At 45.3% G+C, this 17,562-nt stretch overlaps 1 protein-coding gene across 4 annotated transcripts in view; it reads left to right on the top strand.

Moving 5' to 3' along the window:
• CDC42BPG (CDC42 binding protein kinase gamma) overlaps nucleotides 1-17,562 on the top strand; it is a 51,821-nt gene that overhangs the window by 15,322 nt on the left and 18,937 nt on the right. For 3 of the 4 annotated variants that reach the window (XM_054990680.1, XM_054990687.1, XM_054990671.1), the window contains exons 2-12: nucleotides 973-1,064; nucleotides 3,443-3,526; nucleotides 5,035-5,130; nucleotides 5,815-5,963; nucleotides 7,702-7,795; nucleotides 8,394-8,594; nucleotides 10,722-10,970; nucleotides 11,571-11,650; nucleotides 13,472-13,587; nucleotides 14,338-14,433; nucleotides 15,086-15,207. In XM_054990680.1, coding sequence (XP_054846655.1) covers nucleotides 973-1,064; nucleotides 3,443-3,526; nucleotides 5,035-5,130; nucleotides 5,815-5,963; nucleotides 7,702-7,795; nucleotides 8,394-8,594; nucleotides 10,722-10,970; nucleotides 11,571-11,650; nucleotides 13,472-13,587; nucleotides 14,338-14,433; nucleotides 15,086-15,207 — 1,379 coding nt within the window. Of the gene's footprint in view, nucleotides 1-972; nucleotides 1,065-3,442; nucleotides 3,527-5,034; nucleotides 5,131-5,814; nucleotides 5,964-7,701; nucleotides 7,796-8,393; nucleotides 8,595-10,721; nucleotides 10,971-11,570; nucleotides 11,651-13,471; nucleotides 13,588-14,337; nucleotides 14,434-15,085; nucleotides 15,208-17,562 lie in introns of those variants that run through there. The other variant, XM_054990695.1, reaches the window with a different exon arrangement.

The raw sequence follows: 17,562 nt of genomic DNA, 5'->3' as shown, positions 1-17,562 counted from the left end.
GTCATGACATTGGGTATCTCACTCACTTCCATTTTAAAATGCTCCCTCCCCAAATATCCTGCCTATCATAAATATGGGCAGTTTTCTAGTCTTATATTTTGTTTATTTGCTTCATTTACAACCTATCTTTCTCCCCAACGGGGGCACAAAGCTGCATACGTCATTCTGCTCTCCTCCATTTTATTCTCAAAAGAACCCTGTGAGGTAGGTTAGCCTGAATGTGCCCAATGCCACCCAGCAAGTGCCCACAGCCTAGTGGGATATTCAAACCTGGGTCTCCCAGATTCTAGCAGGACACTTTAACTAATACACCACGGCGGCTATAACTGATAATTATATTGATGAGATAATTTTTAAAAATCACAATATTCAGAAACCAGTGCATGTTGTTGCTGATCTGCAAATTCTCCTACAAAGGGAGAATCAAATGTGAAATTTTTGGATTGAAGTTCACTAACAAGTTTAAAACTGTTTATTTCCCAGGTTTTGACAGGGATTAGGGATTCTTTACTTACTGTAGCTGCTAATACCTTGCATATCCTACGTCTTACAGATGTCAGTTCAGCTATATCTTTGTAACTTTGTATTGTAGTTTCTTATTTAGCATTAGATTTTATATCTTTTTTTTAATATCTTTATACTTTGCCTATCTAACTGCAGTCGGGAGTGAAATGATTGCTGTTTTTATTGGATCTTATTTGAAACTGCCCTATCTTTCCAACATCTTTCCATCCTACCCCTCCACCTTTCTTGTTGTGAATATAAAAACCTTTATCTAATGGATGCACTCTCCAATGCATCTGATGAAGTGAACTTTGACTCATGGCCACTTAAACTGAATTCAGGTTTGTTTGTCTTTAAGGTGCTGTTGGATTCAACTTATTTGGTCAGTTGTCTAATTCAATTGATGCGGCTGATCGTAAATGCAACCAAATAAATAAATCAGCTTCTTCTTGCTTTCTCTCCTTCCAGCCTCCTCTTTAGTCACCAAGACAAAACACCTGAATCTGCGACGAGATGACTTTGAGATCTTGAAAGTGATTGGACGAGGGGCATTTGGAGAGGTGCGTGCCAACAGCCATCTCTGTGTCTGGGAAATATGGAGACTGATGCCCTCCAAAAGAGAGGCCTTTAGGGTATTCTCATCTATTTGGGGATGTTAAGTGGGCTTGTAAAGGATGCAGCCACTACTGGAAGGAGCCAATAGTAAAGAGACAGAGCCCTGAATGCAACCCAGTCCTTGGAGATGACTCCAATTTACCTGGCTCTTGACTTCCATGTGACCAGAGGAGAAAGAGTAGGAAAAAATGGGTGATTTTGGCAGCTACCCTCACATTGATTGGGAAAAGGCATGTTCAGCTCATGACAAAAAGTGAAAGTTTTTAGATACCATAAATAACTGTGCCTTTGAACTGTTAGTCAAGAAGTCCACTGAACTGGACACAGCCTCGATTAGGTCCCAGGATCTAGTGTGAGATGTAATAAAAATTAGGTCCACGGATCTAGTGCGAGATTAATAAAAAATGAAGTTGAAAGGGAGATTTAAAGATGCCCAATGTTTTTAAGGATGCTTGGAAGTTATTTAAAACCACAATAATTGATGCTCGGAGGGAAATGTAAGCATCAGCTCCAAGAGCATGCCAGCATGGTTAATGAACAATGTCAAGAAAGGCTTCCTTAAATTTCTTCAAATGAGGAAAATAAAAAACGGTACAAACTCTAGCAAGCTGGGAAACTTGCAATGAAAAGGGAATTTGAAGATACATTCACAAACTGTAAACATTACTTTTAATATATCAGAATCAGGAAACCAGGGCCGTCATCACACGGGCATCTCTTCCGTTAAATTTACAGCATATAGCGTCCTACCTGTTATCAGCACAGTAACGTTTCTTTGGGTCACCTAACGGCTCTTCGCGCCACCAGCACCGAAGCACTCTGTTCTGTTCTCTCTAACCGCGCAGAAGCAGCTCCTCCCCCCTTTTTTTTAAAATTATTCTGGCGTTTAATTCCGCTATAACGGAATAACAGCATATAAACATTCCGTTAGAGCAAAACATTACGACCCTTTTGTTTTTCCAACTTTGAAATTATATAAATAGCCCTTTGCCCGCAGAAAACTCCCTGTCTGACGTGATCCCCATCGCTGAAGACTCTGCCATGGCGATTGAGTCATTTTTACTTCAGCAGAAAGTTTGCATTGTGTTATGTCGTTATGGCGTTATAAGGACATAATAAAATAAAAAAAGGGGGAGTTGCAGGAAGAAATGGATTCTGGGATTGAAGGGAGGGCATAGGACATTGCGAGGCGAAATACATCGACGTGAGGCATTCACACTGAGACACAAAATAGCGCGACTATCAAGCACAAAGCAGAAGAGGGAAAATCACTACAGTGTTGGAATAAGGTGGGTGTTTGCCGGGAAATAGCGCCATTTTGGCGCTAAATAAAAGCCCGTGTGACGACGGCCCAGCTCAAGAGGCAGGTGGACTGTTAGATAGTGTCATCTAAAGGGGTAATAGAATTGCTAAAGGACGGCAGAGAGAATGCAGAGAAGTTGAATGATTTCTTTGCATCTGTCTTCACTGTGGAAGATATTAGGCAGATATTATGCCGGAATCGTTGATCCAGTAGAAACTACATACTGTGACTTCCAAAAAGCTTTTGATAAAAATCACTCACCAAAGTTCCTGAGTAAATTGAAGAGTTATGGGTCCCTTCTTGTGGGTGAACAACTGGTTAAATGTCAGAAAGTAGAGGGTAGGAGTAAGTGGACAATCTTTACAATAGAATGAAGTAAGCAGTGTGGTCCTGCAGAGATTTGTATTGGGACCAGTGCTAGGGTTACCAGTTCTGGCGTAGGAAATTCCTGGAGCTTTGGGACTGGAACCTGGGGAGAGTGGAGTTAGGGGAAGGAAGAGAGCTCAGCAGAGATGGGATACCACAAAGCCCACCCTCCAGAGTAGCTATTTTCTGCAGGGAAACTGATCTCAGTGGCCGGGAGATCAGTTGTAATTCCAGGAGATCACTAGGTTCTACCTGGAGGCTGGCAGTCCTATAGGGCTTGAACCTGGCAGTGATTGACAAGGAAAGAGATCTTGGTCTGATGGTAGACACCTCAATGAAAATCTTAAAATTCCCTCCCATGAACGCACCTGAAGATTTGGGGGTGGAGCTTATGGGCAAAGTTTGAGGAGGGGAGGGACTTCAGTGGGATATAATTCCATAGAGACAACCCCCGCCTCCAAAAGCTGCTGTTTTCTTCAGGGGAACAGATCTCTGTCATCTGGAGCTGTTGTAATTACTGGGTATCTCCAAGCCCCATCCGGAGATCGGCAACTCTTGTGGTGGGCCACCTCATTCTGATAACCTTTTGTACTGGCTGAACTGATAGTCAGTGAGAAATGGGCTGCTGCCCATGTCCCCTTTTTCTCTCCTCAGGTGGCAGTAGTGCGAATGAAGGAGTCAGAGAAGGTTTTTGCCATGAAGATTCTGCACAAGTGGGAAATGCTGAAGAGGGCTGAGGTATTATATCCCACTCCCTTGTTCAGCCCTGTGACAGCAGCAGAGGCTGTAAGATAAACTCCTTTGGAGGTGGGAATGTGGGGAGCCAAGAGAAGGATGAATCAGGTAACTGCTCTGGACGGACCCCATGCTTTAGGGGAGGCTCCGGAAGCTGTGGGTCACCCTAGGTGGCAGGGTCTGTTTGAGGCTTAACAGTGGGGCAGTTGTGGCTTCATCATCTGGGTGGTAAAGTCCGTGTGGGGCCAGTGATTGGTTGCGGCTTGGAAACAGAAGTCTTAAGACACTGGAGGGAGGTGGAAGGAGCTTGCCCTTGGTGCTTCATCCCATCTACTGACAGCCCTGGAGACACCGTGAGAGGCAGAAATCTCATGTCAAGGACTTGAGGGGAATGGGAGGCCAATGCCAAAATGCCACATCCGTTGATTATAAAAGTATTATAATCTCTGCCCTTCACTCTGCTTTAGATACTTGTTGCTTTCCAAACAAATGAGCTCCATGGTGGGGTTCTGACTTGGGCTTTTCGTTAGTACCCCCTGGATTTCTTCCGTGATAATAGAAAAGGCTACATAAAAGTGTCCGTTTTTTAATGAATGCGCTTCTGTAATACCAATATGGTCGGCATAGGAAAAGCTCGAAATGTAGAGCCCTGAAAAGTATTTGTTTTCTTCTTTTGATCAAAGCTTTGTCTTCTCTGGAAATCAAAGTAAGAGGATGACCCATGGCATTGCAAGCAGAGCAGCCTGCGATTTTTCATGGCCCTTGGGCACTGGGGCTTGGATCCCGTGGGAAATCTCTGCAAATGGACGGAGCATGTTCACAGATTCCCCTTTCCTGACTCCCCCCCCTCATGCTGTTCCTGGGAGAATTCCTGTCCCCCCTGAAGCAGCATTTCAGGGAGTATTTTAGGCTGCAGCAGGAGAGGGAAGGTGACAAAATCATGCTCTGCAGATGCAAATCCCTTCTGTCTGTGGACATTCTCCGTGGCATCCAGGCCATAATTTAGATCTATACGGGTTGATGCTTCACAACAGCATATCATTCTTCGTGTATGCATTTAAATTGCCTGCTGTCTTTGTTCTCTTCATTCCAGTTCGTATCAAGCAGCGCAATCCTAAGAATACTTCCCTGGGAGTAAACCTCACTGCATAGGTTTCAGTAGTATTCTTTGCAGACCTACCTAGGATTGTATTGTAAATGACTGATCTTTGGACGAGGTAGCTGCTTTGGAAGTATTTTTATGGAGGGGGAAGGATATATATATTTTTAAATAGTTTTGAAAAGGAAAAAAAAATAAATTGAGATCAGTTCCATCAACACACCCTTTAAAAAGAGTGCACAAGCTTCACCATGATGCTTTCCCCGCTTAAACCCCCCCATCTAAGCAGCTCAAAGTATTTCAAGTGAGGATTTGACATCAGGAGCTCTGTGGAGGCAAAATGCTGGGCTCAGGGTACTCATGCCTCTGATTCTGCTTCTCTGCCTCCTTCTCACTCCCCCCTCCCCCACAGACTGCTTGCTTCCAGGAAGAACGTGATGTGCTGGTGCATGGGGACAAGCAGTGGATCACCACCCTGCATTATGCCTTCCAGGATGATCACTACTTGGTGAGCCTCCCCACCTGCCCCACTGCCAGGAGCCCGGAAAGGGATGGGAGGAGACCCCCCTACCAAGAGATCTTGGTTTGCACTTTGTCTGTGATGCAGCCATAAGCCTCTGGGAATCCAGTGCAGGTGCCTTATTATGGGCTAGCTGGTGCAGGCAGGCTGACATCTGGGAAACTGGGAAGCTGGGTCGGCCACGATCAGGCTGAGGTCTTGCGAGTTCTGGCAAGGTTGAGGGAGGCTGGAAAAGGAGTTTTCCAGGAGAAGCATTGCAAAGATAAGAAGAACCACCTTGTGCCATAGAATCATAGAGTTGGAAGGGGCCATACAGACCATCTAGTCCAACCCCCTGCCCAGTGCAGGATCAGCCTAAAGCATCCCTGACATCAGCCTAAAGTATCAACCCAGAGTTGGTCTGTTATGCACAGCGTAGTCTTTGCCTGCTGGGTAGCCTGTCTGGCCAAGCTATCATATCAGGCAATGGGAGGTCTTTCCTAGCTGTCCTTCTTGATCTCCTTTAATGGGGAGATTCCAGGGATGGAACTCCTAGGCTCCCATGCTCTTTGTCTCTGCCACAATTGAATGTGTGATTTGGACAATGACTTGCCGATTCCTGTGAGGTCATCATCACCTTGCTGGGTCCTCCCTCCTGTGCACCTCCCGCTCTTCTACCCCTTCCTTTTGCAGTACCTTGTGATGGATTACTATGCAGGAGGAGACCTGCTAACCCTCCTAAGCAAGTTTGAGGACCGCTTGCCTGAGGACATGGCCTGCTTCTACCTGGCCGAGATGGTCTTGGCCATCCACTCGATTCACCAGCTTGGATATGTCCACAGGTATCCACCGCTTGGCATCTCCACCAACTTACAGACCTTACCCCTCTGCCTCAGTCTCTTCATTTGCAAAAGGAGAAGAGTGGGCTGGCAGTGATGAGAAAGGAAGGGGAGAAATGGGGCAGCAGTTACCCTGGCTCAGGGTGCTTGTTTTTGTGCCAAAATGTGTGTGACTGTGCATCTCCTCTGGACCTGAGTGGTCTCAAGGGAGGAAGGATGGGAAGAAAACAAAAAATCTGGAAAGAGAACTTAGCAGCCTGTGATCCCCTAACCCTAGCCCTGTTAGATGTCACTGCTTTCCAAATCTTAGAAAAATAGAGCCCCGCCCTGCCTCCCCCACAATTCACAGGTGCTGTTTCCTTTCCAGAACTGGGAAAAGATCCCATCTACCATACTTGGGGGAACTGGCCCTTTAACTGAGCAGAAAAGATCCCAATGGACCTCCACTAGGTAGGGCAGCCAGCAGCCCTACTGAGGGCTGTGCTCAGACCCTAGATGCAGCAACAAAGACTATATAGCTCGAATATGAGAGCCAAGCTACAAGTGACGCCTTACACAGGTTGAACACTTGTCAGCTTACCTCAAGTTTTGATGGGAAATGTAGGCGTCCTGGTTTTACAGCTTGGCTCTCCATTACAGCTGCAAGACCAGGATGCCTACATTTCCCATCAAAACTTGAGGTAAGCTGACAAGTGTCCAACCTGTGTCAGGCGTCACTTGTAGCTTAGCTCTGAGTCAAGTAGCCCCTGTTTTTCCCTGTATCACAACGGTCCTTTGGCTCAGCTTGCTCCAGGGCTGTTTTAATGCTCCAGTCTACTCTTGCTATCATGTCTCTCTCAGGTCCCCTTTCCCCTTCTGATCTTCTAACCATGGAGTCTAATAATGATGATGATGACATTCGATTTATATACCACCCTTCAGGACAACTTAATGCCATATACAGAGCAGTTTACAAAGCGTGTTATTATTATCTTCACAACAATCACCCTGTGAGGTGGGTGGGGCTGAGAGAGCTCTGAGAGAGCTGTGCCTGACCCAAGGTCACCCAGCTGGCTTCAAGTGGAGGAGAGGGGAATCAAACCCAGTCCTCCAGATTAGAGTCCTGCCACTCTTAACCACTACACCAAACTGGATTCTAGCCCCTGCACCCATATTCCAGAGACATACCAAAAAATCCAGGCCTACGGTGCATGTTATCCCAGCCAGGTGTATGTATGCATCTCTGTGTGTTGACAAAGAGAGAGAGATTGGGCATCCTCCATGTTTGGAATGTAGTGAACCATTGTGCTACTTGGAGATTCAAATTCTGACTCAATCTAGTTTCTCGCCCCCTCCCAGTGCTAATCAATGCCTTTAAAAAAAAACTTTCAAATGATTTTTTAAATAAAGCAAAGCATGTAAATTCATTCAACGGAACATCTGTTCTTCACTTCTTTTTAAGTCAAGAAACAATACACTCACTTTTTGAAAAGTTGCATCACTGATCAGAGGAGGGATGTAACTTTGAGGGGCCATAGTTAACCAGCCAATCACCTTGTTGTATGCATCAAACAGGAGGAACGGCTGTCACTTGAGCTTAATGCTCAAGAGAAGGGGGTTATGTCTGAACAAAATGCAGCGAGGGCATTTTTTGCAGCTGTCTTACTGCTCAGCTTGTGTCTGGGTGCCCCAAGAGTCCTCGTTTGCACCCGGCACTCCCATGCAGCCCCCTTGCTTACTAGCGTTGCCTCCAATTCTGCAGAGATATCAAGCCAGACAACGTCCTCATCGACACGAGTGGGCACATCCGCCTGGCTGACTTTGGCTCCTGCCTGAGGCTGCGTCCAGATGGCACGGTGAGCCTGGATTGTGTTTTGGGGCAGCACATGGTCCAGAGATTAGCTCCTTGGGACAGGAGCATTAGATACATCCTGTTGCAAGTGCTTCTTCCCAGTTCGTTGGAAGTCTTGATTGGTGCTTTTGAAGGACTGGTGGTCTTTGTGGTGTGTGAGATTTCACTGACGGACTCTATAAAGTATTGCCCACTCTCCTGCAAAGGCTGCTCAGTGTACTGGGCTATAGGTGGTAGGCAGGATATTGGTCTATAGATGGCAGGTTAAAAAGTAAACTGTTCCATTCAAACTGTAATTTTAAAAAATTGTTGAAGTAAAATTGAATAGCCAAAATATAATATTAAGTTCCTACAAAAGTCAGCCTCACTAGGAAGAATTTTCTACATAGGTTTTGATGGGGTCTCCCTTAGGAAAGACCCTTATATGGGCAGAGCAGTCTCCAAGAAAAATGTCTTGCTGACTGAATCAAGCGCATAGACTGGCCTATCAAGAGGATTTTTTGGATTTTGAAGATTGTGGTGGGATGCAAGGGAAGGCGCCACCTGAAAACTGCACCCCCAAACTACACTGAACCCCCCAAGTTCTTCTCCTCTTTCCCCAGGTGGTGTCTCCAGTGGCAGTAGGAACTCCCGATTACATCTCCCCTGAGATCCTGCAGGCCATGGAGGACAGAAAAGGGAAATATGGCCCAGAATGCGACTGGTGGTCCCTGGGGGTCTGCATGTACGAGCTGCTTTTTGGAGAGACCCCCTTCTATGCAGAGTCCCTAGTGGAGACTTATGGCAAGATCATGAACCATGAGGTGAGCAGGGCACTGGGAGAAGACCTGTGGAGTGAGGGGTGGTGGGGACAGTAGGAGAAGTCGACACAGCAGATATTTTTGAATGCCTCCCATGTGGCTTTTGAGATCAGGAAAAGGGATTACCCCTCCCCCCTTTATCAGCCAGAACTCGGGACAGGATGCTGGGCGATCGGGTGTAACAGACGGATTTATCTACATCTTATTAAAGCTTCTGAACTGTCTAGCATGGGAAAAATTATTTTCCAAAACCTGGACAGCACCAGAGCTTCAGCTAAGATCTGAAAACAAGGATCTCCTTTGAGAGCCTACTTCTCGTTACAAAGCATTTATTAAATGAGTTCTTCTTGTGGTACACAGAGAATTCTTAGAGTTTAAATCTTTATTCTTTATTGAGAAAAACCCTAATCCTTTTAATTAAGCAAGATACTAGAATATAAATGCATATTAAACTAAATCCAACTAGCGGTAAAATATGCATGCAATAAAAATTAAATCTGTTCGTATTTTTCAGTCATAACTACAAATGATTTAAAATCAGATCATACTTTGTCTACTGTGGAATGCACTGAAAATTCATAAACACAGAGACATGTACATTTCTCACCGAATGTCTTCTGTTTGAGATTTCCTTCATCAAAACTGTTTTTTATCTTGGCAATATTCTTTTATACTGAATGACATTTGCTATCTGTAGAGACCGCTCTAAGATCTTATGCATGTGACAATACTATAAAAAGGTGATTGGTCTTAAATTTAACTGATTCTTCATATTTTTAATCATGTGACATTTTGCTAAAAGCAACATGCTACCGTTGTGCACCTGCACAGATATGTTTCTATAAACCTTTGAAGATACAGAAAAAAATTGCGACAATCTAGATTAACAGATTACACAGCAATTTAAAAAGTCATTCATCTACTCTTTTCCAACTACTTTTAATTGGCTTTCAAAGATAAAAGAACATCTGTATTTTCCCACAACCTGCTAATGAGCTGTATTAAAGTTTGTACAAAGTTTACTAAAATACACACGCATAACTGGAGTATATATGATTAAAATCTGACACTGCATAGGAAGCCAACTAAACATCATTTGGGTTGGCTGGAAAGACTGGCTCCTGTTCAGTAGCTGGAGGATGGCACCATTTGGAATTTGAGTGCTAATCCCACTCACTCCATCTCCATGTTTCTGCATTCTCCTCCAATATGCATCTTCGGGCTATTTGCATAAGTCATACAGAGCTGTCTGTTCTGCAACTTTATGTGCACTCTGCTTGTGTCATTTTGTGGTCTGGGAAACATAGTGACCATGTGGGGTTGAGACTGGATGGCCTTTAAGTGCATTCAGCTATACAATGTGTGTTCTAAATACTGGGGAAAGAGCTGTTGGAGCTTCATAGAGATCATCCTCAGAACCCAAATCCCCTGGTCAAATATATTTATTCATTCGTTTATTTGTTCAGTTTATAGTCCACTCTCCCCACACACAGGCTCAGAGCAGATCACATCCAAATTGAAATGCAATACAATGTACAGTATAATAATTAAATATATTATTTATAAAATAACATATAAAAGTATAAAAGACAGTATAAAATTAAAACAGTTAAAACCGGTAGCATAAGAATTTTGTAACATATTTCTGCCAGTGCATTGCACAATCTTGCGTAATCGTTGGGCCCATGGTGGCCAATGGCAAACAGCAGATAGAACAGAGGCTGGGAGGGGGTTCCCCCCTGTAGGAGGCAGAAAGGAGGCCTGTTTGCCTCAACCACTAAAGGCCTGGCAGAACATCTCCGTCTTGCAGGTCTGGCAGAATGATAATAAATCTCGCTGAGGCTGCTTCCACACACATTGGATAATCCACTTTCAAAACGCTTTAGTGAACATTTATAACTGATTTTCCATGTGTGGAACAAAAAATCCACTTCTAAAGGATAACTAAAGTGCATTGAAAGTGCATTATTCAACGTGTGTGGAAACGGCCTGAGTCCGAGTTGTCTCAGACAGAGAGTTTGGCTCCTTTCTCCACTTGACTCTATTGAAAATGGTATCTCAATACATCCTTCCTGAGCACTGTTTGGGGCCCACCTTCGCTGCCCCTTGTTTTTTGGTCCTTCTGCTCAGGATCACCTGCAGTTCCCAACTGACATCACAGATGTCTCCGAGAGTGCAAAGGACCTCATCCGGGGGCTACTGTGCCGGCAAGAGTTGCGGCTTGGCCAGAATGGCATCGAGGACTTCAAGAGGCATCCTTTTTTTGAAGGCATAGACTGGGACAACCTCCGCAAAAGCACGCCGCCCTATGTCCCTGAGGTGGCCAGCCCTGCTGACACTTCCAATTTTGATGTGGATGACGACACGCTCAAGGAGTCAGTGAGTGGTTAAGGGGAAAGGAGACCTTCTCCCATGAGGGCTGACATTGAGGGCCAAGCTAGAAGTGACGAATTACACTTACATGGCAAGTGGACAGACTCACGTATAATCCTCCCTGTTCACTTGCGCTCCACTTGCACTCCACTCAATCACATGATCGAGTGGAGTGCAAGTGGAGCACAAGTGAACTGGGAGGAATACATGTGAGTCTGTTCACTTGCCATGTAAGTGTAATTCGTCACTTCTAGCTTGGCCCTGAGTTACCCCTGCCCAGGACATCAGAACATGGATGTGAGCACTCTTGGCATTGCTCTTGCATACAGATGCTGTCTGTGGGCTGTGGAGGTATTTACAGCTTGCCGTGCGTCACTGTTTGTGTGGACTGTCTAGTCAGAGCAGGCCTGCTGCTTCCTTGTGCCAAGTACAGATAGAGGATAAAACTCCCTCACTGTCAACCAGCTGTCTCTTACTTCCCTCCCACCCTGACTACATGTATGGACACTGGGGGAAGCAGGCCCCAAATGAAGCTGCCTGCCCCCCTTTTCATACATGTTAAGAGCAAGAAATCCCACTGAACGGGTTTCCTCTGTGTCTTTCCAGGAGACGTTGCCACCGGTATCTCATGCTGCATTCTCTGGCCACCACCTTCCGTTTGTTGGATTTACTTTCACTTCTGGGGGGTGAGTAGACCCCCCACACTTTTATTCCCTCACTCTGTCACATCCACACATGTACACCCCCCTTCTTAATCCATAAAGATTCAATGGGTCTTTCCTGCCACTCTGAAAGTGAGATCCACCCATGCCTTTGAAACCATCCACTCATCATGGGGTGGTGGCAGCAACAAAGACAGGTCACGTTGGATCTTCTGAGGAAAAAGGCTGCGGATAAATCAGCCAGAATCATCGTTCCTATACATAAATCCGTGTTGTGTCTGGCTGCATTTGGAAGTGTGTAATAGCTGAGAAAAAGTGGAGCAAAGGTCACTGTTTCCATGTATGGAGCTTTCTGTCTGGATGAGGTACCAAACAGAAGCAGGTGCTTTTTAACCATTTACACAATGTTGTTCCCCAGTCATGTTCCGATCATCCTTTCCACATCCTCAAGTCGATAGAAAGGTCTGTATTTCTGAACCTGCCTGCCCACATCGGCGCCATTTTCACTTCATATCACAGCCTGTCTGCTATTCCTCAGCCGTGTACCACCAGCGGGCTTTTTGTCAGCTTTTAAAAAACTGACAGGTACATAGTGTTATAACTACTACCAGTATTTTTAAAAAGTTGGCAAGAAGCCCTCTGTTGGCATGGGGGTGGGGGGACAGCAGACATGAGGTATACCCAAAAAAACATGGGATAAACTCCTGTGTGGAGACTCCATTGCTGCTACAAATGCCTCTTCAGTGAGTACACAATAGGGAATTGTCCCCCTCTGGAAACAGCTGCTTCCCTATGAGGAATGGCTGAATCGTTTAGGGCTCTTTAATTTAAAGAAAAGATGGTCGTGGCAGGGAGAAGGACATAATTATAAAATTTTGCTTAGTGTAGAGAGGAGAAATGAGAAAGATTTGGGACAGGTGAAAAGGAAGGCTCGCTTCATGCAGCACATAATGTATTTATAGAATGTATTGCCATAAGGTGTGGTGATTGATGTTGGCTAGAGTGTCTTTAAGAAGCAATTAAGTGAATTCATGGAAGAGGAGGGGCCCAATGACAGCTATTAGCCACCGTAGCTAATTTATCTATTTATCAAGTACATTTTTTTATCCTGCCCTTCCTCTAAGGAGCTCGGTGTGGCATACATGGTTCTACTTTCCTTATTTTATCCTTACAACAGCCTGTGAGGTAGGTTAGGCTGAGAGACAGTGTGACTAGCCCAAGGTCACCTAGCAAGCCTCATAAGGATTTTAACCTAACTCTTCCAAATCTTTTTGCAAATGAAACGTCCAGAAACAGCTCATCTCTGAATAGCACAACAACATTTGATTTATATACTGCTCTTCAGAACAACTTAATGCCCACTCAGAGTGGTTTACAAAGTATGTTATCATTATCCCCACAACAAAACACCCTGTGAGGTGGGTGGGGCTGAAAGAGCTCCAAAGAGCAGTTGCCCCCATCCTCATTTATTTTCACAACAACACTGTGAGGTAGAATAGTCTAAGAGATTGTCTCTGAGTTACCCAGTTTGCTTAATGCACTGATCTGCACAAAGGGATCCCAAGTGTGTGATTTAGTGAAATGAGAATTTTAATCCACATTAGGGACTATGACAACAGAATGGGGGTGGGGGTGGAAAATCCAATTGGAGCCAGATTAATTAATGTAATGCAATATAGAACGAGGCACTCTTTTGTGGAGGCTGCTTTAGAAAAGAGCCAAACCGTACAAATTCGAATCTCTGCAAATTCATTTTATTCCCATACATTTTTTAATCTGACTGTGCAAACTGTACCAGTTGTATGCCAAAGTGGACAGGGTGCTGACCCCTCCCTGTCCCCACAGCCCCCTCTCTGTGAGACACCCGGCCTCACCTTCTAGCAGCTCCAGCTCAATGCGGCTAGAGAAAAGGATCCGTACCTTGGAACGTGAAAAGTTGGACCTGGCTCGTAAGCTGCAAGGTGAGTTCTAGAAGAGGGCCTCCAAGCCCCCCGTAAATACCTCCAGAAGCCAAGAATCCAATAGTTGTGGTCCAGCTCTGGAGCTCACTGGAGCCAGTTCTTACCAGAGCATAGCAGTGTAATTACAACAATAGTGAGTCTGAGCATGTGAAGCGTGTCAATGCTGCTAGGTGCCCTACACCAAAGACAGAAAAATATTCTAGGTTTCTTTTTAAAAGAAAAGCTATCCCTCATTGCTATAATGTTCATTCCTCTCCTATTGCCTTCTGAGAACAGGGCACAGGTCCTGGAGCTGAACGTCATGCCTCTCCCAGGGAACAGCCAGTGAGAGTTCCCACCTCTTTGTTGGTAGATTTTTTCTTCTTCCGTGATGCCCATTCACAGGAGCAGATCACCCATCTGACATACAGGTCATGTTCCTGGTGGCCCCTGCTCTGGAGGACCACTGATCACCAGGAGCAAGCAGAGACAAGCCCCAATAACTCCGCCAGCACTGCAGGGGCCACTCAGCTTAGAACTGGCTAGCAGCACCAATGATGAGTGCCAGCTTACCAGCTGCCTCCCCCAGTGGAAAAGGCATCGTTGGCCAGGTCTGAGCCACGTTGCTTGTGCAGAGCTAACTTCTAGCCTGCAACCTAGCTTGCTCCTGGCTCATTTTAATTCCCCAGTCTGCCCCTGCCCATTCGTATCCCTGTTGCATTCTCATAACTAATGTTCTGGCTTTCTCTCTCCGTTTTTCCCCCTGCACAGATTCCCTGGCAAAATCGCCTTCCAAGGCACCAGCTAAAGACTCTGAGATCAGGAGTCTCCGGAATGAGGTGGAGAGTTTGCGGAAACAGTTGGCAGGTGCTGGCAGGCTGGGTGTGCCCCGATACAGGCAGGGCCTCCTTCCTGGGCAATTAGCAAAATGAATACAAGACAGAAGTGTCAGAGGCCGCTTCTCCATCCACTGTAATGGCAGTGCAGAACTGATCTCTTTTATACAGCTATTCAAAAGTCAGAAGCCCCATGCTGAGATGGGGGTGGGGGGGCTTGCTTTGAACCCGATTTCTATCTCAAAGCTGTTTGGAACATCCTGTAAAGGACAGTGTGAATGTGATATGATTATTTATTGCTGGATGATGCTATATCTGGGTTTAAAGCTTAGGTATTCTGGATCAGGATATGGATACCTTATTTTGGAAATTAACTTTTGCATAGGCTGCTGGCTGCTGCTAAGAAGGGAGCAAAATTATTCTTTTTCTTTGGCCAGCAGAGTTTCATGTGATAGCCTGTAGGCTTTTGAGTTTCACAGGAGTTGTTGTCTGATGGAAAAGAGTTCTGTCAGACAGGAAAGTTTACATCTACCCTGAGCTGGTCCTGTAACAGTCAGTGTTTTAAATACTTTGCTTCCTCTGCTAGTAGCTGCAGAGCAAGTAGTGGGTGAACCAGGACCAGTAGCTGGAAGGAGGCTTCTGGATAGCATCTTGGGCACATGGACACTCCTTCTTCCTTACAGAGAATCGGTTGGAGACTGCAGAGGTCCAGAGGCAGCACCTGGACAGAGTGGCATCCGGGCAGGTGAAAACTTTGGAGGAGAGGCTGAAGTTACTGGAACAGGAAAAGAACGATGCCCTTCAGGTATGGGGAGCTGTCTGGATCCATTTTGGGGGGCTTGCACTGTCACAATAGTCTCATGCCCTCAGTCTCAAGCTCTCTAAACATCTGTCTGTTAGTGTGTGTCTTTTCAGAAAGCTCTTTGCTACTTTTCTCCTCAAAGGGACTTAAAGTAGTTCATAGACATTCTCTCTCCAACAAACACAAAACAAGGCCACCAAAATTTGATTTAAATTTATAAAACAAAGAAAACAAACACATCCTGGGAGGGTTCTGATTTGCTGGGCAGGCTAAAGCGAGAGCTTCAGGCTAAGAGCCAAGATCCCTTCAGCTCTTGCCCTTTGGCTCACTCCCCTCCCCATGCCCAGGCCAAACACCTGCAAGCAGAGGAGAAAACAAGCGCAACGCCGATGGTGTTGACCTGTGGCTAGCAATAGGATGGTCTTCCCCCACCTCCTCCCCTACAGACAAGATTCTACAATGGGGACAATTACATGTATTTATCTATTTGTTACTGAGAGCCAAACTACAAGTGACGCCTGGCACAGGTTGGACACTTGTCAGCTTCCCTCAAGTTTCGATGGGAAATGTAGGCATCCTGGTTTTACAGCTTGGCTCTCCATTACAGCTGCACGACCAGGATGCCTACATTTCCCATCAAAACTTGAGGGAAGCTGACAAGTGTGCAACCTGAGTAAGACGTCACTTGTAGCTTGGTTCTATGTGGGCCTTTCCCAGTGCAAATTGCTCTACAATCTTGACTCCTCAGGGAGGAGGTTGTGAATAATGTTCCAGTTTCTCAGAAAAGGACCAGAAATTCAAGCCTTGCCACTTTTCTAGCATGGAAGGTGTTTTCACTCCCCCTCGAGGATCATAGGCCATGGAGAAGAAAAAGGGCTTTCAAGGATGGGGAGACATAAAATGGAGACGATGGCAGGGAGCTATGGGAGAGGACTTCTAGTCCACGTGATAAACAAAAGAGACAGCTGTTTCTTTAAAAAAAAATTCCTCTCAACAACGAAGATTGCAAACAGTTTATTTTTAACCAAACAAAATGACAAGATTCGTTGTCTCATTCATGATAACAGCTGCCAAGATAACCATAGCCCCAAAATGAAAAGCGATAGTATACCTACCATTAGATTATGGATGTCTAAGGTTTGGATCTTTTAATTTCTGAAAAAATAACAGACCAAATAGCCCCTCAGAGAATCTCTGTTACAAATAATTTTTTATGGAGAGATGGCTGCCTTTTCTAAACTATATCACTGAACACTCTATTAAGGATTATACTGTACCTAACAAATATGTTGACATATGTCTTTATGAAATGTTAATAACCTGTAAATATTGTCGAAGGCTTTCATGGCCGGAGAATGATGGTTGTTGTGGGTTTTCCGGGCTGTATTGCCGTGGTCTTGGCATTGTAGTTCCTGACGTTTCGCCAGCAGCTGTGGCTGGCATCTTCAGAGGTGTAGCACCAAAAGACAGAGATCTTTTGGTGTAGCACCAAAAGACAGTGACACTGAGAGATCTCTGTCTTTTGGTGCTACACCTCTGAAGATGCCAGCCACAGCTGCTGGAGAAACGTCAGGAACTACAATGCCAAGACCACAGCAATACAGCCCGGAAAACCCACAACAACCAACCTGTAAATATGTTTATTATCTAATCTATATATATAAAGACAAGTGTCCTGTCTGACTACTCATCAACACCCAACCCAAACCCCTGGACCTAGAAATATGAAATTTGGGGAGAACATTCATTTCATGATGTAAACACCCACTAAGAAGGGTTTTTAAGAAATTTGCCCCCTAAGCTGGTAAAAAGGGGTAAAATGTGTTTTCCCAAAGAGATACAGCTTCCCTGTGTGGCTGGAAGGCTGCTGCCTGCTTGCACCCCCGCCCACGCCAGCTTGGCCACTCTTCCCTGACTGGGCCAGCCTTTCAAGGTCATTTGTATATGCAGGCTGCTTGGGGTTCACAACATTCACACCTCATCTCCTCCCCCCTCCCCCGAAACAGTTGGAACACAGAGGTCATTTGCGTATGCGGCCTGATTGGTCCTTACTCCCCATATTCTAAACAGTATGCAGTTGCTACTGGGAGTCATTGAATGTGTCCTGAGGTAAAATTCACCTCCCAGTCTTCCCCTCAAAGTTCACTATGGTTGCCAATATCCCTGTGGGGCCTGGCTTTCCTGTGTGGCTGGCAGGCTCCTGCCTGCTTGCTTGCACCCCCTGCTCTCTGATTGGTCAGCTGTGGAACTCTGTGTTCTGAGGTAAAAATCAGGTAAAGGAAACTGCAGACAGTTGAAGAAAGACGGTACAAGATTCCTGAATAGAGGTAACATGCTTTGCTTTATTCAAACACTTTT

This window comes from Eublepharis macularius, chromosome 1, assembly GCF_028583425.1.
Source record: "Eublepharis macularius isolate TG4126 chromosome 1, MPM_Emac_v1.0, whole genome shotgun sequence".
Lineage (NCBI taxonomy): Eukaryota > Metazoa > Chordata > Lepidosauria > Squamata > Eublepharidae > Eublepharis > Eublepharis macularius.
Note: the sequence above shows the minus strand (reverse complement) of the source record. Positions and strands in the feature narration are given on the sequence as shown.